The sequence below is a fragment of the Vidua macroura genome, chromosome 10 (assembly GCF_024509145.1).
Source record: "Vidua macroura isolate BioBank_ID:100142 chromosome 10, ASM2450914v1, whole genome shotgun sequence".
Lineage (NCBI taxonomy): Eukaryota > Metazoa > Chordata > Aves > Passeriformes > Viduidae > Vidua > Vidua macroura.
This window is the reverse complement of record NC_071580.1, coordinates 9251370-9275663: the sequence shown is the minus strand read 5'-3', so window position 1 is coordinate 9275663 and position 24294 is coordinate 9251370. Positions and strand designations below refer to the sequence as shown.

The 24294-nt window shown below is 47.2% G+C and overlaps 1 protein-coding gene across 1 annotated transcript in view; it reads left to right on the top strand.

Annotated features, from left to right (window-relative positions):
* The window catches only part of DIS3L2 (DIS3 like 3'-5' exoribonuclease 2), a 182350-nt gene that overhangs the window by 142090 nt on the left and 15966 nt on the right, over positions 1–24294 (top strand). Inside the window, exon 15 of the mRNA XM_053985837.1 lies at positions 3022–3101. Coding sequence (XP_053841812.1) covers positions 3022–3101 — 80 coding nt within the window. The remainder of the gene's footprint in view (positions 1–3021; positions 3102–24294) is intronic.

The window sequence follows — 24294 nt, the reverse complement described above, 5'->3', positions numbered from 1 at the left end:
TCCCTAGCTGCCTTACCTGCTGGCTTTCCACCTTGTGATGAGTTTTGCCTGAGGGCTTTGTGCTCTCTGCAGAGGCCAAATACCACCAAAGGAGCAAAGGCAGCCAGGCCAAATACCAGCAAAGGAGCTGGTGGCTGCACAGTCAGAGCTTGACTGTTCACTTGGGGTCTGTAAGGACTCCTGGTGACAAGCACAGGTTCCTTCTTCCCCCTCCTGGATGACCATGACAGTGCATCAGCAGGACGGATCTGCAGAAGACATGGGTTGTGAATCAGTGACAGCACGGCTGCCTTGAGCTTCGGTTGCTGGGACAGATCTTTAGTTACACACCTCTCTGTGTGACAGCCTGACCCTGACCTTTCTCTGAGTGTGGCCCTCTTGTCACTGTGGGTGATGGCAACATCCTCTTGCCTGACAGCATTGATGCAGATGGTCAAGCCATGTATAGTTCCCACTATCCAGGCCTTGCTGGCACTGGGAGATGATGCAGAGATAGCTGAGCCTGCCAAGCAGGGTGTGTTTTATTTGTCTGGAATACCATGAGCAGACAAAGAAGGATTAAAATAACAGAAAATTGAAAACCCACTATCTTTGGGAAGTGTGATCTTTCCTTTTGGGATAGGCAGGTTCCATGGGACCTCATGCCCCCCAGATAGTGGAAAGGTCACCTTCCCATACCTGATTGCCCCAAGGCTTTCCCTGGCAGCCTGTCAAAACAAGGCTGTTTTCCTTCCCAGCCTTTTTCCTTCCTTCCTTCCTTTCTTTCCTCCCCCAGACTTGTGTCCTTGCACAGAGGTGGTTCCACCCTTGAGCTGTGCTGGACACCCAGAGCCCAGGTGAGCTATAACCAGAGATGCTCAGTGCATCCCCAAAGCCCACTTAGCTGAGAGCTGCAAGCAAGAGGTCCAGGCACTCCTGAGTTTGTCTTGATCAAAATTATTGTTGAAAGTTGCCAAAGCCACAATTTTGCCAAATTTTGCACTTCCTTTTGTGCTTCGTCTCCACTGATTCTGTGGTGCAGTGCCTTTTCCACAAAGAAAAGGATCTGGTGGATCTGTGTCTGCAATAATTGCTGTCCCCTTGGCCTCAGAGGTGCTTCCTGATATTCTAGCAGGAAAGCTTTGGAAAACCTGGCCCGGAAAAAATGGCTTTAGGCAGTTCCCAGTTCCTCCTTCAGTTCCCCAAACCAGAGACTCTGCTTATAGAGCACATATGGCCAGCAAGGTGATTGCTTGTCTCCCTTGGGGAGGTTCCTTTGTTTCTTGCTGACCTCCTGCTCCCATGTGGTAGCTGCCATGTGCCATCATAGCATCTGGAGAGGCTGGATCCACAATCAGGCTTCATGGATCTTGGCCAGAAGAAGCATCCCCAGCCAGCCCTGCTGGCCCTGCCATGAACACTGCTCTCCAAAGTGGATCTGAGTGATCTTGCTTGGGGCAAGGTCAGGGCTTGCAAGAAGGGGAGCTGTGGAGAGTGTTAAGAGGTCACTGTCTTGACAGTGCTGTGAGCTGTGATATGTGTACCATGGACACTCATGTTATGTGGTGTTGCACGAGCTTGTGTTTCAGAATGGCTGTGGAAGTCAAGGGAGCTCAGCTGAATTTGGCCTCAGCCTAGTACTTGGTTCTTAAGTCAGTATTCAAGGTGGTGAATTTTTCAATGATTTCTTGGCATGCAGTTTTATTTGGGTCAGTGAGAGCACAGTGTGTGACTTTGCTAGTCTTTAGGGAAGGGAAAATCAGTGCATCATCTAGTGATTCAGCACACAGGGTTTCTTTACAGCCTACAGGAGAAAGATGTTTTAATTCTGTGTTCATTTCTGAATAAGCCATTAATTTGAGTTAGCAATTTTCTTGGAGTCCAGAGGAGAGGAGTCTGTGATCAAATGCAGTGGCTCAACACTGCTGTCCTCATTTCCTTGCTTAAAAAGGTCGGGCTTATCATAACAAACCTCCTTTGACTTTTAGCCCTTGTGGTGATCTTCCCAGACCATTTCAAGAGTCCTGCACAATCCAGCACTGGCAACAACCCTGCTGATAGTAATCTCTGTGACCCCATAAACATGTATGAAGACTGGCAGCGACCTCCTCTAAAGGATGATTTACCCCTCTTACCCTCCCTGTTGGCTCCTGGTCAAGGTCTGCAGCTCTTCAGCTGAGCCCAGGGGCTCATGGCTGTGAGAACTGGTGGGACATTGACCTGGGGGCCAGCAGCCTTCCCCAGGGTAATGAGGAGCTGCTTGGATGTTCAGGGCTGTTGCAGAACTCAGTTCCATGCTGTTTTCTAGGGAGTTCAGTGTATAAAATCACTGAAGACATTTTCAGCAAAAAAATCTCCCCACAGAACCATTCTGTTGCTTGTTGAAAGAGGATTAATTTTTCCCCCTTAATAAAACAAGCTGTGTTTGAAATCCAAAAACCCTTGCTGAATGCCTTCTTGGAGCTGCAACCAAAGCAGCTTCCAGGTCCCATTATAGCCCGCTGCCGGAGGCGGATCCAAGCTGCAAACCCTTCTAACAGCTCTTTAATAACTCTGCACAGAAGGAAAAATCTGTCACCTTTCCCTCTGTGGTTTCTCCTCTGTTCTAATGCACTGGAGGAACGAGATGGAGCCGGGAAAGTTTTCAGAGAAAGACTCGTGGGAACTACAGCTGCCGATGGAGAAACTCATTTCTGTAGTGTCTGAGGGGAACCGCAGTCGCTTTGGTGAAGGGTGGTGTGTGTGGGTGGGTTTGGAGGGGTGAGCTGTTACAACCCGTGCATTTCAGAGGAACCACGAACACTTTATAGTAACAAAGGGTGGAAAAAGCAAGAGGTTTCTGCAATGCATGTGACTTTTCCCTGAGGTTTGGAACCCCACAGCATGTTCCAGGCCATGGTGTTTGCGTGTCAGCCTTGGTGAGTTAAGCTTTCTCCCACAAGCCTTGCTTGAAGTTGCTGTAATGACCGAAAGCCTAAAATGTTGCTTTTTTTTTTTTTTTTCTCTCTCTCTTTTGTCCCACACCCCTTCTCGTCCGTGCAGATGAAGCTCTCATTTACCTTGGACCAGGAGAGTGGGATGCCTCAGGGCTGTTATATCTATCAGTACCGGGACAGCAACAAGTAAGTCCTGTGGAAGATTACACACAACAAACACGGGAGGGTGCAGGGAAAGGAGGCTGCCCTGCCTTCTGGCAAAGGGATCACAACTGCTTGCACCACTTAAAAGTAGATTAAAGAAAGCCTCGGGCTTGACCTGAAACTGGGAACAGCTCCTGTAAAGGCCAGATTCTTTAAAATGCACGAGGCCCTGCAGCCCCTTTTTTTTCTCTAGCTTTTAAAAGCTGCTTTTATTTGTCTAAAAGGCCTGCTCTTGGGTACCTCAGGCTCTGACGGAGCTCACCTGGGCTTTGCCCAGGGGTGTTTGCAACTCACACTTTACACTGTTGGGGTGACTCTGGGGGAAAGCACCCAAAGGCTGCAGAGCACTTGAAAGCAGAGCCCTCACCTGTGCTTAGCTAGATCCACAGAGCACCCCGTTCTCTCTGCTGAAGCTCATGCAGAGGTTCACTGAGTACCTGTGTGGTATCATAGCCCCAGTGCAGCCACGTGCTCTGTTTTTGTAAGATACTATATGATATTCAAGCTTTGGATGTGTTTGGAGCACAGAGTCCTCTATTTCTAGGTATTCTGCCTATTTTTACTAGCTGCTGTAGTGAATTGGCACCCAAGATGTTTTTATTTCAAATCACATTCTCATTATCAAATTGACAGCAGCAGCAGAGTTCAGGATATTTCTGTGTTTGCCCTGAATACCAGCATGTCATAAATCCATGGCCTGTTACTCCACCCATGTAGTTCTGCTTCTTGCCAGTTATTCAAGTTAACCTAAAAAACGAGAGTATATGAAATTGTCAATGAACAGATCAGTCTGTAATTAGATCTGCTCAGAAAGGCCAACAAGAGCAGTCCCAGCAAGGAATAGGGACATCTGCAAATGCACAGAGCAGTGTCTTAGCTGAGAAATCTTAATATTTAAACAAGAAAGGAGATAATTCATGGCAGACTCCTTCCTGCCTATGGGTGGGTGATTAGCACGTGGTACATGGTCCCATCCCAAGTATCCCAGGCCCAGAGCCTTGCATGAGCAGAGCTGGTGCCTCCAGCACCACCAAGCTCACAGGGCAACGTGCAGTTCAGCGCCAAAGCATCAAATCAACAAGGGAGGAGCGTCTGTTTTTGAGGGTTTTAAAGACAGTGGCACACAATGGACAGTGAGGAAAAGAAACCTCCCCCCCAGGCCTGCTGGGCTTTGTTGAGGATGTTTATAGACCAGTGTTTCTAATTGTGTGGTGTATATCTCAAAAATCAGCAGCTGTGGTTTTTCTGCCGCAGACCCTCCTCTCCCCAGGCTCTAGTGGGTGTTTTCTGCCATTGTTTGAGGAAACCCCAGGGACATGAGTAGAGCTGTTTTGTTTAAGTGCTAAGGCCAGTAGCAATTCTTCTTGGAAACCTTGCTGTTAGCTGTGAGAGGCCCAGTGTGTGACAGAGTAGCTGTGTCATGTTAACAGCTGTTGATTGAGAGATGTATGGCTGTGTCCTGCGATTCTGGCAAGCATGGGAGCTGAGCCACCCTGGGCCATGCCAGCCAGGATCGTGGCTTGAAAAAATACATTGTGGGCAGGATGAGTGCAATTGCAAGTAAATCCAGACTTTGCATGTGCCTGACAGATCCAAACTGCAATTACACCTCCATGCAGGCCCCTGTACTTAGTATTTCATAGCTTGCTTGACCAGCCTGGGGGGAGCAGGATCCCTTTTCTCAGGGAGAGCCTTGCTAGGTTTGTACACACGCTTACCCCCTAAACCCTGCGTGCAGCCCAGTGCTTCTGACAGTCCTTGGCTGGGGAACTGAAGCGTGAAGGTCTGTGCTATGGCTGACACATTCTTGCAGGTAAAATGCCCTTGAGCCGAACATGTGCTTGGTTCTGGTTGTACCCTGGGTGATTTTGGAGGAGCTCGTATGTGCTGCAGCTTTGTTAGCAACAAGAACTTTAAATTTGAATAGTGTTGGGAAGCACCAAACGTGGCTCCTGCTCAGCCAAGCAGAGACTGTTGTTCTCAAGCACTGGGCCTGTCATAGGGTTAATCTGATGTCCATGCAGTAACATGGCATTTGTCACAATGGTTCTTCCTTATAGTAATTTTCCAGGGTAACTTGTAGGGCTTGTGTTCTCCCAAGTGTAGTTAGGCTTTGACAGTACCCATCGGGACTCAGGGGGTAACATCTCTTCTGCCACCAGAAGATGTAGCCAGAAGCTAAAGCAACATAACCTTGGTGTCTCCATTGTATTTTGGAACCATTTACAGCCCACAGAAGAAATACTGGTGACACACTGCAAGCTCATGCATGGGAAGGACAGGAAATATGCACCCTAGAGCCCAGTGCCCTCAGCAAAGCATCAGACCTGAGACTTGCTCTAGGGAAAGACTTATGGCAGGCATCAGGTGTGTGAAGCTCTTGAGCTGCAGCTTTAACAGGAGGAAGCTGAGGTGATTCTGGCTGGCAGAAACCCATTCTGACCTGGGGAGTGCACCCAGTGCCCCAGAGATCTGCACCAGCCAGGCTGTGCGTGTCAAGGCTTGGTGTCACCCTGGTCACTGATGGAATGTCCCTTCCCCTCCAAGTGGCAAATGCTGTTCCAAGCTGCAGCCAGACGGGGCCACCGGAGAACAGCAGATATTGGTCTCCCGCTTGGAGAACAAAGGACTGCAGCATTGCTGAAAGTGTAATTACCAGAGCAATTAAATTTTCTATTGATTAGGATAGAAGTGCCATGCAGGCTCTTACAAGGGCAATCAATTGGAATTTGTTCCCTTTAAAACGATAAAACCCTTCCAAGAAAATGTTGCTCCTCCAGTCAGCTGTCTGTTGCCTGCCTATCTACAGGAGCAGGACCATTCATGGGCACAGTACTCGCCCACCCCACCCTCAGTGCCAAGCACTTTGAGTGGACTGGACTCAGTGGAGCTTTAGAAGTCTTGGAAACCTTGGATTGAGAGCAAGAGAGGTGCTGAGCACCCAGCTGCTTGCCCTGCCCTTCCAACCCCCGCTATAATTGATAGGTATCCAGTGGCACTTGATAGTCCCAGTGGCAGCTCGGAGCTGTATGGAGGAACGGGGCTGTTACTGCCCCTGCAGTCACAGGGGTGAGACTGGGGGACATCACTTCTCCTCTTCCTCCTGCTCAGACCTAGGCATTTTCATCCCCTGGGCTACCAGTCCTTCCCAGCCTGTTTGTCCTTCCTGGCCCCAGAGGAAGTGGCTTGACCTGACAGAAGCAAGCAGTGTGCTTTCTCATTTTTAAGCCATGTTGCTTAAATTCTCCCTAAGGGAGATCAGTCAGTGTAATGGCCAGAGCCCCAGGCTGGTGCTGTCCAGCAAGGGGAGCACTGTGCTGTGACACAGACAGACAGTGATGGGTGCTGGGTGACACTTGGAACAGGAGCATACTGTCAACCCTCAGATGGCCCTAGAGCAGTGACATCAAGGAGGGGACGGCCCTGCCAGATGTCCTGTCAGGTGTTGACACAGCACACGTCAGGTGTTGACAGTGGGACTGGCTTTCTTTCACTGTCACCTGACACAGGCTGGATTTCTCTGATCCTGCACAGGATCCAATTGCAAAACCCAGCCAGGCAGTAAAAGACCATCAAGTTAATTCGCATCCACCATGGCTCATGAATCCTGTCTTGCAACATGCACTCACCAGGTCCCTGCTCCAGGAATGTGTTATGGGCTGTGCTGAGGAAGCTCCAGCTGCCCACTCTGAAGCCAGCCTGCCTGGCATGCCTGGTCCTGCTCCTGTGGGCTGCCAGGCAGCAGGAAGGATGAGGTTCTTAAAGGTTACGGCTCGGCATGAAAGACTTCCTCCAGCCTATGTGCAGGAAGAGCCAAAGCCAATTCGAGATCCCCTTGGAAGAAATTAATTACAAGTCCAGTGTCTTTTGGCTGTAGCCAAGAAATAGAAAATGCAATCTGTTCTCTGCACTCACCATCACTATCCAGATGCTTCTCTGGAGGCCTTCTAGGCTCTGCCCAGCTACCCTCAGCAAGTCTGATCCTTCAAATGCCTTTGTCTTCCCTCCCAAGACTCTCTGATTACTGCCACCTTTCTCAGATGATGCAGTGCTCAGGGTCTCTGCCATCCCAGACCAGGGAGGTGTAAATCCCTGTCAAGCATGACACTTTCTTGTCCCCAGCTGGTACTTCTCTAACATGATTTTCCTGCTCCCTCAGTGTCCAGGTTTTGGTCTGTTTTTGAGGTCCCTTCCCCACATCCCAGATTCCACCTTTGCCAATAGACCAGCTTGCAGCTCACCAATGAATTTCATTTTAATTCTGTGCTGCAGCTGCAGTTTGTGTCAGGATTATGAATTTGCAGTGGGGGCTTTCATGTTCTCTTCAGAGTAATTTCAAAACCCAGAGGAGCAGCATCTTGCATGGAAGCACTTAGAGACCTCTTACAAAAGCAGCATTGGAGTATTGATCACTTGTTCTCTCTGGGGACCCGGAGTGCTGCAGATTGAGCTGCTGTGCAGTGTAGCCACTTGCGGGCAGCACCACACAACTCTTCAGAATGAGAAGTGAAAAACAGCTCCAGTTGAAAGGAAAAGTGGTGCCCCCTTTTATATAGAGATCAGTGATATCTGGTACATTGGATTATCACTTGAAACACCAGGACTTCAAATGTCAGGGTGCATGCACTCCTGATGCTGACAGGCTCATGATACATAATGCTGTTTGGGTTACCAACCGAGCTCCTCTGTGCAATCTTTTCATAAGGTGAATGTAATATCTGCAGTGATGTACCCAATGTGACATCAAGAGAGCCAACCTATAATTATGCTGGAATCGTTTGAATGGGTTATTTGTCACTAACACTTTAGCTCACTCCATTTATCACTCCTATTCAGGACTGCAGCAGTTTTGGTGTAAACAGAGTTTGGGTCGAGGTTTGGGGAGGGTTTGTTTTTCTGAAAAAGAGCAAAGCAGAATTGTTTGGAGTTTATTCTTTTTTGCTAGAAGAGTTGTTGACTGTCAGTGCTAGGAAGAAAATATGTACAGCAGCTGACACAGCTGCTGATTTGTTTTCAGAGATACTTTCCAGGTGTACAGCTCATGTGTTGGACTTTAGCATGGGCCTGATTGTTCTGCAATGAGCTGGCAGGTTTACCGCGTTTTGTTCCTTTTGAGAAATTGAGGCTTGCAGAGTGGGTTGTTTGCACAAGGAGCTGCTGCACAGCTCACACAGTCCCTGGGTGCCTGACCTGCCTTATTACATGGTTGTTTCCTGGTACACATCCCAGTGAAGCAGCACTGCTTCTGTTGGTGTAAAGGAACTCCCCTGGTGGCATCTGATTTCCCAGTTAGTGATCAAGCCATACCCCACTCCAACCTGCAAGGCTAGAGAAGTCTCTGAAGGTGGCATCTTCTCCTGTTTGTCTTGCCTGGTGAACTGGAATTTCATGGGGAAAATCCATGTACATTTCTTTTGACATCACAGGCTTGGACAGATGCTCTCTTGCAGCAGTTATTCACCTGAAACTTGTGAAATGCTTTGTTTAGATTTCAGAACAAAATAAAATCATTGCAATTACCAGGGAAAAAAAAAAAAAGGATAGCACATTGGATCTTTTATTTTGATACCATGTGTTGTTTTCTATTTCACTGTTGACACTAAACTTTACACATGCACTCCCTTCACCTGCCAAGTGCATCCTTCACCCGCCAAAGGGTGAGCATTGGAGTTTACCAGCAAGGCTGGTGAATTATTCTGTCACTGTACATGGAGATAAACCAGTCCTCCTGGTTTTGGTATTGGTTCAGTAAAGGGTAAATTGACCAGGAGAATAAGTCTGGAGGTTGACCTTTAAAACATTGAAAGATATGTAATCCTTCCTGCCTAAGGCATGAGCTTGGTTTTCTGTCTTGCACCTCCATGGCTGTTGGGACATAAGCTGCAAAACAGCCTTTATCACTTGAGACTTTGAGGAGCAGAGTTGTTCTTTCCTTCCAGAGGGGCCCCTATGGCCATTCCTAGCTGGGGTAAAAGGACTATTGCAAAAGGCTCTGCCCAGGTACTACATAGCTGCTTTTCTTGACACAGACTTGTCTCCTCCTGCTGCTTAATAATAGTTTTCCAGTCCATCAGAGCTGTAGAAATAGTAACTGCCAAATCCTTGGAGTGTCAGTGCAATGAGGAGGATGCAAATGGAAAGGGTGATCAAGGAAACCCGCCTTCTTCTTGAGCACGCAGATGGGATTTGAACATAACCTTATCCCTTACAAACAAATGTTTGAAGCTTTCTTTGGTGACTTACATAGTATCCTACAGTGAGGAGTAGCCCTCTTTAAATCCTCAGCAGGGTTCCAGAGCAGTCAGTGTGTGGTCCCACCCACAGGAGGTAGGAAGGACTGGGCTCTTAAATCCCAGTGAATGTGGGACCTCTCTTCTCTCCCTAGACTGAATCAAAGGATGTTGTCATCTTACCTGTTTCAGTGTTTGCTTGGGAAGGAGCTGTAAAACCTCCTTGTGTCAGTGTTAAATGTCTGGGTATTTGGTGGCAGTCAGGTAGGTGAGAACATCAGCTGCAGTTGTAATTGAGTCAGAGATGCTGTCTCCATGTGTCATCCCAGAGATCTGTTTACATATCCATTTGTTTAACAATATGTTTGAAAGCCCTCAGCAGCATTTCAGCACCATTTCCCTGGCCTGTATGTGTCTGACTAATGCTCAAGGCAGTGAGCTATATCTGGACTTGAATTGCTAGCCTGTACATATGGGTTTCTTAGCAGCCCTGAATTAGATGAGTCTGTGATTAGCCCTTATGAACATGGGAGAGGACAGATGTGACGTGAGAAAGAATGAATAATCATCCCTCCACAAGAAGCACCTCTCAATTTCATCATGAACCCAAGCTGCAGAATTGATTTTATGTCAAGGAAGGCACTCTCCTGAGCTGGGATCTGGCTAGAAAAATCACCAGACCCCCTAGCTATCCCTCTCCCAGTAGAATTTCTAGGCATGTCTTTTTTTAACAATTAGGGAAACAGAGTCCTTGTTTTGGCCTAGTCTCTGTGTCATTGAATGTACAGGCATAGTGCAGAGTGACTTCTCTGCCAGTATCAGGTTTTGCTGGCCACCCTGGGATGTTACAAGCAGGGAATGCTGGGATAGTGGGTGAGAGGATGTGCTGCCTTCTTTTGCTTTGTCAGGAGGTGGTTTGGTACAAAGGATGGACAGTTGCTTGCAGGGACAGTCAGTGGGGTAAGGCTGAAGGTGATGAAGGGAATCCTGAGTACTTGGAGCTGGCTGTGATGAGGGATGCTCTGCTTGGGGATAAACCTCCTATTCCTGCTTGACATCCTGCTGTTGGATCTGTGCTGTCTGCCCGCAGGGAGCCAGGGTTTTGGTTTGCCACAGGCAGGACCTCTGTGGTCTGTGCAGCACTGAGTACCTTGGTTTCCCAGGACATCAGCAATGTGAGCTGGAGTAACTGGGTGGATTGTCAGCCAGCTGGGACTGCTCTCTCATAAAGAGCTACTGGCTGAAAGCTGAAGAGTTCAGATTAGAAATAAAGCATGCATTTGAAAGGCAAGCGAGATTAACTGAAAATTGGGCCAAGAGAGGAACAGGGAATTCTCTTTCAAGGACAAATGCACTTCTGGAATGTGTTTTAGACCCTACAAGTCTTTTTTAACAGAGTAGTAGCTACCTGAAGGCCTCCAGGCACACGGCATCAGCTAGTGAAATAATCCTCCCAGTCTTAAATCCCTGACACATTGATCTGTGTTAATGTAAAAGACCAGTTTTGCACTGACACCACTTCTCTCTCCATATACTCTGCTGAGATGGGCATTCCATGGACCTTATTGAAATTATGTCCTAACAAATTAGAGGTTGAGAGTGGAACTATCTCTTCTTACCCTCTCCTGAACAACTAAGGTCCCAGTTCTATTTTTCCAGCTACTGCTGTGCATTGTTCTTGGTCCTGCTGCTTTTCCAATGTTTTTTTTTTTCCACGGTTCAGAGCAGCTACATTAGTCTGGCAATGGATTCCACTCTCTCCACACCTCCCTACTTCTTCTCCATCAAAAAAGGAACTCCAAGTCACATGCATGTTTTGTGTGCTCAGCTCCTCACTCAAGGTCACCCCAAGTGGGGTTCCTCTTACAGCTTAGCACTTTCACCTCTTTCAACTGGCCATGCATTACTCAGTCTGGAGCCTAATGGATTTGTAACCTGACTTTGCCTGTCTCAGACGTTCCCAGCGATGTAAGAGGATTTGGGCACAACTTCCTTTCAAGTTAATGGAAAGATCTTGCTTGGAAAGGATCTGCTTGAGGATCTGACTGTACTTTGCATTAATGTTTCCATTAATTTTAATGGAAGTTGGTTTGAATTTCTTCAGATCAGCTTTGAACATCTTAAATTTTGTGTCCTTCACCTGTCTCATCTGAAATGCAGCACTCTTAAATGAGCAGCCTCATTACTGGTCAAGACATTCTGCAAGCTTTTTCTGCCTCTGGGAATGTCCTGTTCTCTGTTGATCCCACTGGACCCCTCACCAGCTCACCACACATGGGGTAGGAGCTCCATGTCAGCTCCCAACTCAGAGGCTGTTCCTTGCATGGTCTCTGGCAAGTCACGTCGTCTGTTTCAGCTCCACCACCCTCCATAGAGTAAAGAAGAGCAAGAATCCTTGCAAGAATCTTCGGGGACGTTTTTATTAGCATTTATAAAGCACTTTGCCATCATCAAACAGAAGGGAATAGAGAAGAGTGAACTTTCATCATTGCCACACAACTCCCAGTTTCTGCAAAGCTCTGCTGCTGTGGGCATGATTACCTGCATGTGGCATTTGGCTGGTATAGGCAGATGCAGAACCCAACCTAGGTTTTAGTCTGGCTCAGGTCTTGTCTGGCTCTCCTCCTTCTGCAGGGCCACACTACTCTGGGCACTGGCCTGGTGAGCTGAGCGATGCAGGATCCCCCACTTCACCTCCTACTTTCCTTGCTCTCTGCCCTTCAGCTCCTGCAGTAACTTTGACACTTGAACACAGCAGTGATGAACTGTTCCTGTACATTCTCGCTGATCAGATCACTGCTCACTCCTGCCTTGTACAGCAGAGCTCTCGCCTGCCTCTGGGCTGCTGGTAGATATTTCTTCCCGTCTCCACTGAGCTGAGCAGAGACCGACATCTCGACTGCTCATCACAGCATCCCTGTGGTGAAAAGCAGCCCTGACAGAGCTCTTGTACATGTTGCATCTCTGGCATAATCTCATTTTTCTGAGACAGTCCAGGTTAAACAGTCTGATGTAGTAAAAGAGTTGATACAAGCCCTGCTCATCTCAACATAATCAATTTAGTGATCAGCTACACGTGCAGTTGTCCTGACTTTCAAGGAAGACCACATTGGTTTAGCCCCTTTGTAAGTACTCCTGGGAAGGACTTTGTGGTAAAATAGAACAAAGGTGAGGTGAGGATAAGTCATCTTATCATTAATGAGTGGTTCATGCTTTATTTAAACTCAGTGCTCATTTGCAGTTTTGCTGACAGGCACCGCCTGGTGACATGTGGCTGGGCACAAGGGTCCAGGTTACAGGAGTGCACAGGGTCCACCATGCACAAAGAAGTCTGGTGTGACTTGTTTGCAGCATAAAGCAGGAGAAGCTGGGAGTAGACTGCCTGTGCTCACACACTCACTTGCAGCCAGGCAAGCCCCAGGTCAGTTCCAGCCTTCAACAATTAGTGAGACAGATTGAATCTAGATTGATCTACTTTCACAGAGTGAGCCAATTCCAGCAAGAAATTCTTCTTTCCCTGTGTTTCCATGTTAAAGGGAAGGACACCTTGTCAGATACGTGGATAAATGGGAAGAGCAGGGCAAGGTAGAAATAAATGTTGTGCTAATGCCTAGGAAGAATCATTAGGACAGAAAGGCATCATCGATGTGGCCGGGCTGGGGCTGATCCACATTGCTGTGTTGAAACTCTGCCTCTGGTAAGGGTACTGCAAAAGGCAGGATTCAAAAGGACTACGCTATTTATTGCATATTTGCAGCGTTTTGCAGAGTCAGAATCTGGTTCAGAGCAAGAGTTTTTGGCACCAGTAACAGCCTGGACCAGAGCAGTGATGTTTGCTGCAGGGAATTCAGGGGAATTGCCTTCTGGTGCTGTTCTTTGACAGATGCACTCAGGTCACTCAGATATTTCCAGTCACTGAGAGAAAACTGAGGTTGTGGGAGAGCAGAGAAGGACACATTGCTTCAGTGAGTGTACAAGAGCAGGAATACGCTGCTGAGATAAGATGGAGTTTATGTGGGTCTCCTTGGGGATGAGGTTTTGTGAGGGCAAATGGGAAGTGCAGAGCAGGGGATCAGTCCCTGGTCGAAACCAGTGGAGGAAGATCAAACATCTGTTTAATGCTGTGTGTCACACCAGCTATCCAGCCAAATTGTCATGACACTAACAGGGACATTTAACTGAGCTGGTTCTGGTCTGCCCTCTCTCTCTCAGCCACATCCTCTTGCTGCACTGTGATCAACAAGGACAGCAAAGAAACTGGAAAATCGGGCAGGACATTTCCAAGGAGCCTGGTTAACCCTGAAGGGTGCAGTGCTCTGGTCACAGCATGGCTGCACAAGCTGTTCTGCCCACGCAGCCAAGGCAGGACCTTTGCCACAGAGGGATCTCTCTGTTGCACCCAGTATGCTCAATTTTTAAGGACACCATAAAAAGCAGTCAGAGAAGTATGACAGAGCGCACCACAGCCAAACCAGTTTGGAGTTTGGCTTTGCATCACTGCAGAGAGCAGCAGGCAGGCCTGGAGAAAACAGCTTGCAAGCTGACTGACCAGAGAGCTGAGCGAGACAAAGGATGATTGTCCTGAGATCCATCATGGGTGTAGCCATTTCCAAGCTCCCAAAAGTGCAAAGGGATGCTCTCCTAGCTGGCAGAGCAGTGAGGCTTTGTGCATGTTTATCCAGGGCTTTTGCCTGCATGATGCCAGTGCAAGAGCCGAGAGCTGCTGCTTGTCATTGACAGCTCAGCTATTGTTGCAAAGTATGATTTAATAGCAAGACTTGATTACAACATGCAAATGTAGCTGCCGGGGGACTATCTCAGAGGTTTGTGGAGATTAGCTGTTAAATTGGCCAGTGCAAAAACATTATTAAGCAGAGAACATAATTACTCATCTTGTGCCTCTGTAGTGTATAGAAGAGACAGATTTGTTTAAAAGCCAGCAAGTCCTATATGGAGAAAAGGCTTGTGTAAATGCCACGTCATGTACTGCTGTATGTTGCAGCATATTTTATTAGAGAAGCAACACCTAATAACTGCATTTGGGAACTTGTGGAAGAAATCCATTATATTATTCTGCACCATAAAAGCAAACCTAATGCCTAGTGTGTGAAGGCTGTGCAGATATTGAAACATCTCCTTTTGGTGGTAGTTGATTGCTTTTATGGAGATTGCATCATATGGATATAAACAAATCCAGCACTTGATATGAAATCTGGGAGCCAGTTTTAGACTCATGCATCTGTCTTCTATCTGTGCACGTTCCCTCTGAAATGCATCAAGGTTCCCATTAACACCTTAAACGTAGAAAGTAGAGTCAAAACAAGACTGTCAGCACATACAAAATGAACAACCGGGCGTGTGCTTGCTGTAATGTAATTCCCTTTTAGTCCTAGAGCAGTCTGTGAAGTTTCTAGAATAAAAAGCTCATCTGTGTGTGAGGATGCAGGAAGGAGGGTTGAAGTGTGGGGAGCTCCTTGGTGCTGCAGACCTGATTTGGGAGCAGGCTGTGGTTTGGGGATTTCCTCTTGCAGGGGGTGATGCACTGGCAGCTAGAGGGCTGAAATCAGATGTCAAAATGCATTTGCTTAGTCAAAGGCTTACACAGTTTCAGGAAAATCTTTTAACAGAGGAGTTAGGAGGACTGAATTAGGGGAGCAGCTTGTTCCTAATGGAGTGTAGTTCCTGTAGTCCCAAGTGCTGGCATGGGAACGAGGTGATGTTGTCAGGGCTGTCATTGCTGCTGTGCTACAGTGGCTGCTGTTCACCCCTGATTCACTTCACTGGACATCTCCTCTCCAGCATCCCAAATGCTCTGCTGAGGCTTCACTTGTCTTAGCAGAAGAAAGTATCCTCCCAAGCCTAAGCGAGCAAGAGAAAGATTTCAAGGAGTTTTGATGAGAAGCTCCTTGCCATTCTTTTGTTGCAGCTCAAGAGCTTTTGTGCACCAGTAATTGCTCCCCAGGCTGGTTCCTGTGTGACTCAGAGCTGAATGTGGAGCTGCTGTGTGAACCTCAGCAGTATGTCCCAGTCACTCTAAATTTGAATTCATAGTCAGTCCTCCTTTCTCCTTTTGGATGTGTCCATGCAGATGTAGGCTTGCTCCTCACCTGCTCCAGACTGGTAAATTTGCCACAGCGGAAGGCATCACAGCTGTTCAGGTGGTGCAGGCAGGGAAACAATGCTTGTGGCTGGGCTTGTTTTCCACTCAGAGCCATGAAACAACTGAATCCCAAGACAGCTCACCAGCATCTGCTGGGGTGACTGTGGGGTCCCTGGGAAGCAGGTCTGGCTGCATCCAGCAGCAACAGCATCTCCCTGCTTTCATTACTCAGTGCCAAAAATACCTGTGAGTTGTTCGCAAGCCAGGAGTGTCAGAGGGGGCAGTTCTGGAAAAGTCTGGTATCAGCTGGGGAAGGGAGAATGGCACATCTTGTCATCATTGAGCATGAAGGGATGGTACCTGCAGCTAGGTGCTGGGAGTGGGTAGAAGCAGGGACTGGGTCTGGGTTTCAGCAGGGGAGACTAGCTGAGGGTGGGTCAGCTCTGTTGGCAGAGGAGCAGGAAGGGACATGGGGCAGCATGGGCTGAGATGCTGAGTTAGGGCATCTTAGTCCCTGCACAGGCACATCTCAGTTACAGCTATTTTTAAATAATGTTCATTGATAGTTTGTAATGAAGCCAAAAAGTGGGAGAAACCAGGTAGCAATATTTCATAGTAGTTTTACCCCAGTTGCGTGAGGGCTGTGTGTTTGAGCTGCCTGCATCTCCCTAAACACCACGTGCACATTTTGAGGCTGTGTATCCAGTGAGCAGTACTGATAAATGCCATAAATTTCACGTGGTGGCAGAGTTACAACAGGAGTCTGCTAGCCAGGAAGGAGACAGAAGTAATGAAGCCCTCTGTTAATCTCCTTTTTTTTTCTGTGTGTACAGCTTGGGTGTGCAAGAGATCCATCTGTTAAATGGCTGTTAACCTGTTCTCAGAGTCTGGAGTGCAAGAAGTTGTTTGTGTGATCCTCTTCTCTGACAGGACTGGTGCTGCCTACAGGAGATGCCCTTAGCTGCAAACTGAGGTACTCTAGGAAGAGTTGCAGTAGCTCTTGGTTCCATGAATTATAGTGTTTTACTGCACTGAGTAGTGTAGCACACTTTCAGGCAGGACCTGCTCCTCACAAGTCATAAGAGTTTGCCACTGCTGCTCTGAAACCCTGGCTGGAATAAGGCTGTGATAATTAATGGAGGTTCAAGTGCTCCTTCTGCCTGTGAGCTGGTTGGAAATGGAAACGAAGAACCTGTCACAATTGTGACTGGCTCTAAACTACTGTCAGGCTTTCCTCCTTCCCTTCCCCTACCCCAAGTGGAAAATTGTATTGGAAAGCAGCAGTTAGAGCACTTAAATCTTTCCACAGTTCATTTCAAGCTCCCTTTCTTCTTCCCAGCCATACCCAGGCCAGTTTGGGGCGCGGATGGGAGTCTCTGGCTGAAACTTGCAGGATGTTAAATAACAATGGGAGAGTGAGTTTCAAAGAGGGTATAATGTGCCTGGATTGCACGTACCCTAAGCTGTATTTCCCATGCTTTGACATTCAGCCCATCCATGCTTCACTCCCAAACTGTTTCCTTTCCCTATGGGATCTGTCTTGGTGTGATATGGAGCCCAGGCTGAAATGGGGCTGGTGCCTCTCTTGCTGTGGAGGGACATGCTCCCACAAGCATCCACAGAAGCTGCTGGTGTCTGTCATGTCCAGACAACAGTAAGTGAGCACATGAAGTGTGGGTGGTAACAGAAGCTATTGTATCCCCTGTGGTGGGTTACCAGATTCTTGTAATCCCTACCTTTTTCCAGGTACTTGGATTGTCTGTTTTAACTATTGTGTGTCCCCTTTCTTAACACCTCTCGGCACAGTCATGTTGCTGCTGCAGGCAGTGGTTCTGAGTGGGTTTGTCCCCTGCTGAAACTGATCAGTGAAGGGTATCTGATGGAGCTTCACCATCCTTCTCAGCTGTCCAGATTCAACAGGTTGATCAGTTGGAGGAAGCTTCCAAAGCTTTTACATGGATGTTACTGAGTAACCCTTGGTAGAGAGCTGAAGATCCAATACATAGATTGGACCCACTCCTTAGGGAAGTTTGCTGCCTCTCTGGGGCCAAGTTATAAAAGTGGAAACTTCCCACCCTGGTATGGCCCTCAGATATGATCCATTATTGATTTTTCACGTAGATAGTAATGATATTGCAACAAGAAGTCCAAGGGCATTCAAGAGATACTTCAATGGTTTGGGATGACTAAGGGATCAGGAGAACATGCAAAACCATCCTTATTCTTCCAGTTACAGGAAATTATAAGGGAAGAAACAGTAAGAAGCAGCAGGTCAATACCTGGCTCCAGGCCTGTGGTCACCGAAGAATTCGGGGTTTTTTTGCTCATAGGTTACTTTACACAACACCAGGCCTGATGGTGACAGACAGGATACACATGTCTCAAAGGGGAAAAAGGATTTTTCCTCAAGAGTTAATAGGTCTCATTGGAAGAGCTTTAAACTAGATTTGAAGGGGAAAAGGGATAAAACCAGGCTTCTTCTAAATGTACGTTTCCCCTGTTTATTCAAGGGTTAAGCAGTCTGAGAGACACAGCACTCATAGCCAGGTATCTGTCAGGCTTGGATTGGAGGCTCACCAAAGCATAAGGATATATGGTTTTATTTCTGTTTTGTCATTTGGAGATTGCTACTCAACATCTGTAGGACAAGAAAGCTCCAGAGCATCTTAAGATATGCCCTGTGTTCCAAGAGATGTTGTTGTTTTGGCTTTGCAACATTCAAATGCAAAGTCAAGAACTGATGCCTGAAGTGCTCCTCTTCCAAGGATTAAAAGGCACTGCCAAGGCTTTGCAACATGACAGTGTTGCAAATCTTACTATGATCCAGTGCTGAGATCCATCAGTTTCAGCAGCACAAATATGCTGACAGATCTGTGTGTCTGCTTTCTTGTGATGGTAGATTTTTTCAGGAGGTTGATCTGTGCTGCTGAACTCTGGAAGAGTTGGAAGGTAACATTGCAAGAGTTCTTCATCACACCTGGGTCTTAATTTTAACCAAGCTCCCTGTCGTCTCGTAAAACCCTGGCCAAAGGAGCAGTTCCAGGATATCATCATGGATCCAGCTTTGGTTTCTCTGTTCTTAGATGGAGCCGAGGGATCCATAAAAGTCAATGGAGGAACTAGCTGGAGTAACCAGGTTATGACCGTGACAATCAGGGATGGAGGTATTTGCTAAATTCACCCAGCAGCATGTGAGGCTTTGCAGACCTTGGCATCAAGAGAGCTTGTTCTCGCTTCTGTACAATCTCAGTAGAGGGACTGGGACATGAAACAAAGTCCTTTCTTACAATGCAGCTCTGGAGAGTCATCATGTCCATCTCTGGACTTGAAGGGTCCAAGACTCCAAGAAGTCCAGAAGGCTCTGGACTCCAAGGGGCCGTTCAGGGCCCGCTCTCACACTTGGCTTTCTCCATGGGATGTCCAGCTCCAGTGGGATGTTTATCCATTTTTCCTCAATCCCGTTGTGTAAATGAGGTTAATTTCAGCCTGCTGTAATGTGTGGGCTCACTGGAACATGACTGTAAATCCGGATCTGAACATTTTCTTGTAATGGACATGGTGGTGGAATTGCATTGCTGCCTTTAACCTCAGGCTGTCCTTAGACCAAACTAGACTCTTCACAGCCCCTGTATCAGTAAATCAAACAGCTTTTGAATCAATGCACATAAAAGTCAAGGGAGAAAAGTTATGGATGGAAAAGACCCGTTGTGCCTTGAGCCTGTCCTGCTGCAGAGGGGGTAAAGCTCTCTTAGGAATTCAAGGCAAAGCTCCAAGCCTGCTGGCTGAGGCCAGGCAGGGTGAGAGTCCTGCTTAGGGAAATATGTGAGGTAGGGGGAGACTGCCTAAATTTCCTGCAGCTTTTCCATTCTGCTCATCTCTGCATTTTATTCCCTTGGCTTTATTTTTTGGGCAAGAAAACGGATGTTGGTTGTATATTCAACAAACCAAATATGTTCATTCTCCTGATCATTGTTTTTCACTCAGGGCTATGTTTGACTTTTCCTTAGAAGCATGTTTTTCTCACCTAATATTTAGTTTAAGATCGCAGGAGCTGGATATAAAACCTTCTGGGACATTTTAATCTGCCAAGAGGCTGCTTGAAAGCAGAAGTTATCCAGCGTATTTAAGTAGCATATTTAGAAAACATCACCCCCAAATTCTGTGTTGCCTATTTCCCTTTCATTTCCCTGCCAACTTTTATTGGCTGTTTTAACCCCAATCTGCTGTCGGTGTCCCCCATACCTTGCTTCCCTCCCCCTCAGATTTCCATGTCTTTGAAAGTCCTGGTAACCAGAAGGTTCATGATTGCTTTGCAGTCATTTCAGACCAAGAATAATACAGCCAGAGCCAGCTGGATCACTCACTCTGTATTGATACAACTGTTCCCCTTAACCTGCCCACACTCAGTGCTACAATTGCAAATCTGAGATTGAACCAGAGCAATGCTGGGCAGTGCTGTGAGCCCTGACCCATGGCCCTGCCTGGAAAGCAGCACCCCCAGCAGAGCATCCCATGGCCAGGGAGCAGCTACCTTTGAGTTTTGTCTGCTGGGGACCTTGGGAACTTGCTAAGTTACATGTGTTTTCTGACATGGATCTTCTCAGAACCAGTGGTCCCAGTGGTTGTTCTGACTCCCTTGATCTGCATCCAGTTTCTCTTGAGCAGTCCTCCTCTGGCAAGGCCCTCGCTGAAGGCTGGCCAGTCTGGGTGTTTGCATCTCCTGGAGGTCTCTTCCCATGAGCCCAAACAACACTTGTGACTATGGTTAAGAACTGGAACAAGCACCCAGAGAGGCTGTGAGAAAGTTGAAGGTGAAGATTGCTAGAACTCAACTGGGAAAGGCCAGCCTAAGCCAACTTTGAAGTTACTCTGCATTGCTTGGACCAGAGACTTGCACCAGAAGAGGGCATTACTTAGTAAGTCACTGCCTGACTTCCACTTCATGAGCATCAGGGGTGTATGCTGAGTTGTTGTGCCACCGCTGCCTTTGGCTGCTGGATTATGTAGAATACTTTCCATGGTTTTGGTATTTTAAACTCTTTTTTTTTTGTTGTTGTTACCTTTTGTTGTTCATCTCTTCATGAGTTTCTGCAGACTCCTTGTTTGTCCCTGGGTCACATCCTGGTTGGTAGATGTATGCTCTCCCAGTCATTGACCATGTCAGAGTATGCTTCTAGTCTGGAATGTTCATCCAGTAGTCTTTATTTCCCCCTTGACCATCAGATTATCTCCTGCTTTGGAAGTAATCAACTCTTTAATGCCATGTAAACTGGAAAAAAGCAAGTCCAAAGGCTGAAGGGTGTAACACACACAGGGTGTGAATGTCTCCTCAGCAGGAATGTCTGGGAGAACATTAGCTGATGGGGAATGTGAAACAGGAAGGCTGGTTCTAGCAGTCTGTGACTCCCTGCGGCACTATCAGTTCTCTGGGTGATTAACTGTTTGTTCCTCCTTTAATGAAAACTTGTCTCAGATGAAACCACCATAATAGAAAGCTGATGTTCTGGAGCATTCCCAAGTGTAGGTTAATATTTACAAGCTATCAGGTTCAGGTTTTATCTCCATCCCTTGCTGGCACAGAGATAAAATCCTTTTAAAGATCCCTTCTGATCTTTCTGGTTCATGACATGGCTTTAGTAAGACACTTTCCATATGGAATGGGTAAATATCTTAATGGAAATGTAAGTTTTTCTCATCATTTCAGGGACTAGTAACAGATTAAGAGCCCCCCATGTACCAGGGGCCGTGGCTTATAAGGGAGCATAAGTGATGGACAGTATCTCTGCAGGATACTTGTGCTAGGAAATGTCAGAATATTATTTCTGCCTCAATGGCTTAAGATCATGTTTACCTAATGGACTTACACTTGCATTTTGCAGGTGTTGTGTTAATATTAATGTGTTGTCTGAATTGTTAATATTTCTTCACTTCAACATTACATTAATGAAGGCTGCAGGGGATGGAGAAAGACCTGACTAATTAATTAAATCGGCAAAAAGCATCTTTAACTTTCCATCATGCTGCCCTTTGCTTCCACCTAATGGGTCTTGGCATTTCTGGTCAGCAGCCACGTAACACATGCTGCTGTAAGGGGCACTCACCAATGCACTTGCTAGTTTTTCTGACCCATAAATCACTTGCATAAACTTTTAATGGCGAGGAAAAGTGCCTTTCATTCCTGTTTCCTCCTTCCAGTGGGAAAGGCAGTCTGATAACAGGCTGCGCTGGCCTGATGTGTGGGGCTGGAGACTTTCCCGTCAGCAGAGGGGCTGTCTGCATTCATTCAAGAATTCTTTCCATTCTCCTCCTAGCCAGACTCTGGATGACATTAATATTATGTGTTTTGTCATAAGCTGTGCTTTCGGAGCCAGTGGCATATCAGACTGCACGTCTCAGGAATGTGGACTGCCTGGCTTGGACACTGGCTGTGTGGTATCTCCCCTCCTCTGCCCCATCCCAGCCCCAGCCTGGCTCTGAGCTCATTCACCCACCAAGAATTACCATGGACTGGAGAAAACTCAGGTCTCAGGTCCCTGCTTTGGCCCCAGGTGGCCAGGCAGCTCCCTTGCTTGGGAGCATCCTAATTCATTCCCACATGTAAGGCTTGCCAGCCCAGGTGGTCGTCGCTCTCATGAGACCTGTGAGTTGAGCACAGCATTGTGCATTAGTGATCCATCCTTATCCCTTCCCTGTGGCTCTGCAGAGTGGGAACAGGGCCCTTGCCATCACAGCTGCCTCTGAGAGCTGAGATCTTGGTGAGCTGGTGGCTCCTTGGAAAGACAAACCAGATCTGATACAGATCTGTGGAAAGCAGGACTGGGATTCGCAACTGCACAGCTTCTGAAGATGCAAGGATTGCAAACTCTTTCCCATTGTCTTCCCCACAAAGGTGAAGGGGTTGTGCGTTCAGGGAGGGTTTTTAACATTGCTATCACTGATGCTGGCACCCAGCACAAGTGGGAGGTCAATGTGGCAGTGCCAAGCAGCCCTGAGGACTGGAGACTTTCCTAGAAGAGGATATATATGAGGTGTGTGCCCACTCTGAGTGAGCAGCACTCCAGGGGCTTCTTTGGGACCCATGAAAAAAGGGATGTCTTGATCTAGGAAGGCCATTCCTGGATGGAGATCTTCCTCTGTGTGTGATGCTGAGAGTAAAGTCCTCTGCCCTGCGCGCAAAAATGTGGTAGTCCTGAGAAAATTGTGGAGAACAGTGGAGCTGAGACTAAGGGAACCTGCTGAAGTTGTGCCTCCACATCCTGTGTGGCCCAGCATGTGCGTGTAGGTCTAAGCTTTCATCCCTGGCCCACAGCAGCTAAGACTCTGTTTTGGCACAGAGGGGCACTTCAGCACCATGCCAGGACTCTGAAGGTTGTCACAAATTTGCATGAAAAGGAGCAGACTGCAGTCATATTAACCTTTAATGAAGAGGCACAGCCCGCAGTGACTGCGTCCTCTGCAACACCAACACTTCAGTCCGAGGATGCCTCCTTTGCCATTTGAATCAAGACAAGAGGGAGGATGATAGGATGGACAGATGTTGACTTTATCCCTTCCTTATGAACCACAGATGAGGGTCAGGAGCTCTAAGCTGGGCAAGTGGCCTTTTCCACCCACACAGCTGAGAGCCAAGAAGTCCCAAAGGCTCTGTGGCCAGTCGTGCCGTCCAGCACTGCGATGTCTGGCTTGACGCTGTGCTGCCAGACATAGTCAGCAGTTTCATTTAACAGGGCTGCAAAGTGGCATTGATAATTTCAAAGAAACTCGGGCAAATGGCTGAGGCTTTTCTAGTGGTCTAAATCCCTGTGTGCAAACCAGTACATCAGGCTTTATGCAATTAATTCCTAATCATGCCAAATGCCTTCAGGAGCCCAACATCAGCACTGAGAACTTAAAACGGTTTTCCACTGTACCACAGATAATTTGGATAAAGCAAAGAGAGCAGTCTTGTGGCCTTTCCAGCCTCAAGGTGTGAGAGTGGTCCATAAGTGAAATTTGTATTCAGAGAACCCTCCCATGCATTTGTGTTGTAGGCATCTATTACTGGGAAGGCACCGTAGCTAATATAAAGGGCATTCTTTATACCCCGGGAAGGGTGTTCATTATAGGGAAAAGCCATTCTAGCTTAGTTAGAAATGAATCTAAAACTGCCCCAGAACTGCTATTCTCATCAAGTTTCAATGGTAGCAGTTTTAACCAAGAGTTAATTGAGCAATCTCAGTAAGTGAAGTAATTCCATTATTCAGCTATGCTTTGTACAAGGCTACTGCTAGCTGTGAGAGGAGCACAAATGACTTTCATCAAGCCAGGAAGCGCCAGCATTCTTGCCTTTTACTACTTTTTCTTTCAAAAAGAAAAGTAGGTCTTTTGGTCTTTTGGCAACTGTCATTGGCAACGGGAGCTCCACACCAACATTACAAGGCTCATATGTAACACTGGAATCCAATTTTTTTTTGGATAATAGGGGATTTGATTTTCATGGCTCTTCAGGCAGCAGTGCTGTTCCAGAGTGGATGGCTGAAGATGCTCCTGTTTGTTGGATGGGCAGAGTGTCACCAAGAAAACAGCACACTGTTCTTGCATAATTTTGCATGGAAAGGAGCCATTGCAAGTGCCAGCCCAGCTACTCACCAAAGAGCATAATTGTGTCATTGGCTGCACTCGCAGGAGATGTGGGATTAGCTAATGTTGGTTTTAGAAGAGCTTTTATAGAAACCTCTCAAGTTCCTCTGCTTCATGGAAGAGCTGTAATCAAAAATAAGCAAACACGATTTAAGGAAGAAAAAGTCATACCACATCCAGCATCTTTGGACCCAAGAGCTTGGGAGAGGGTTTGTTGGTTGAGCGG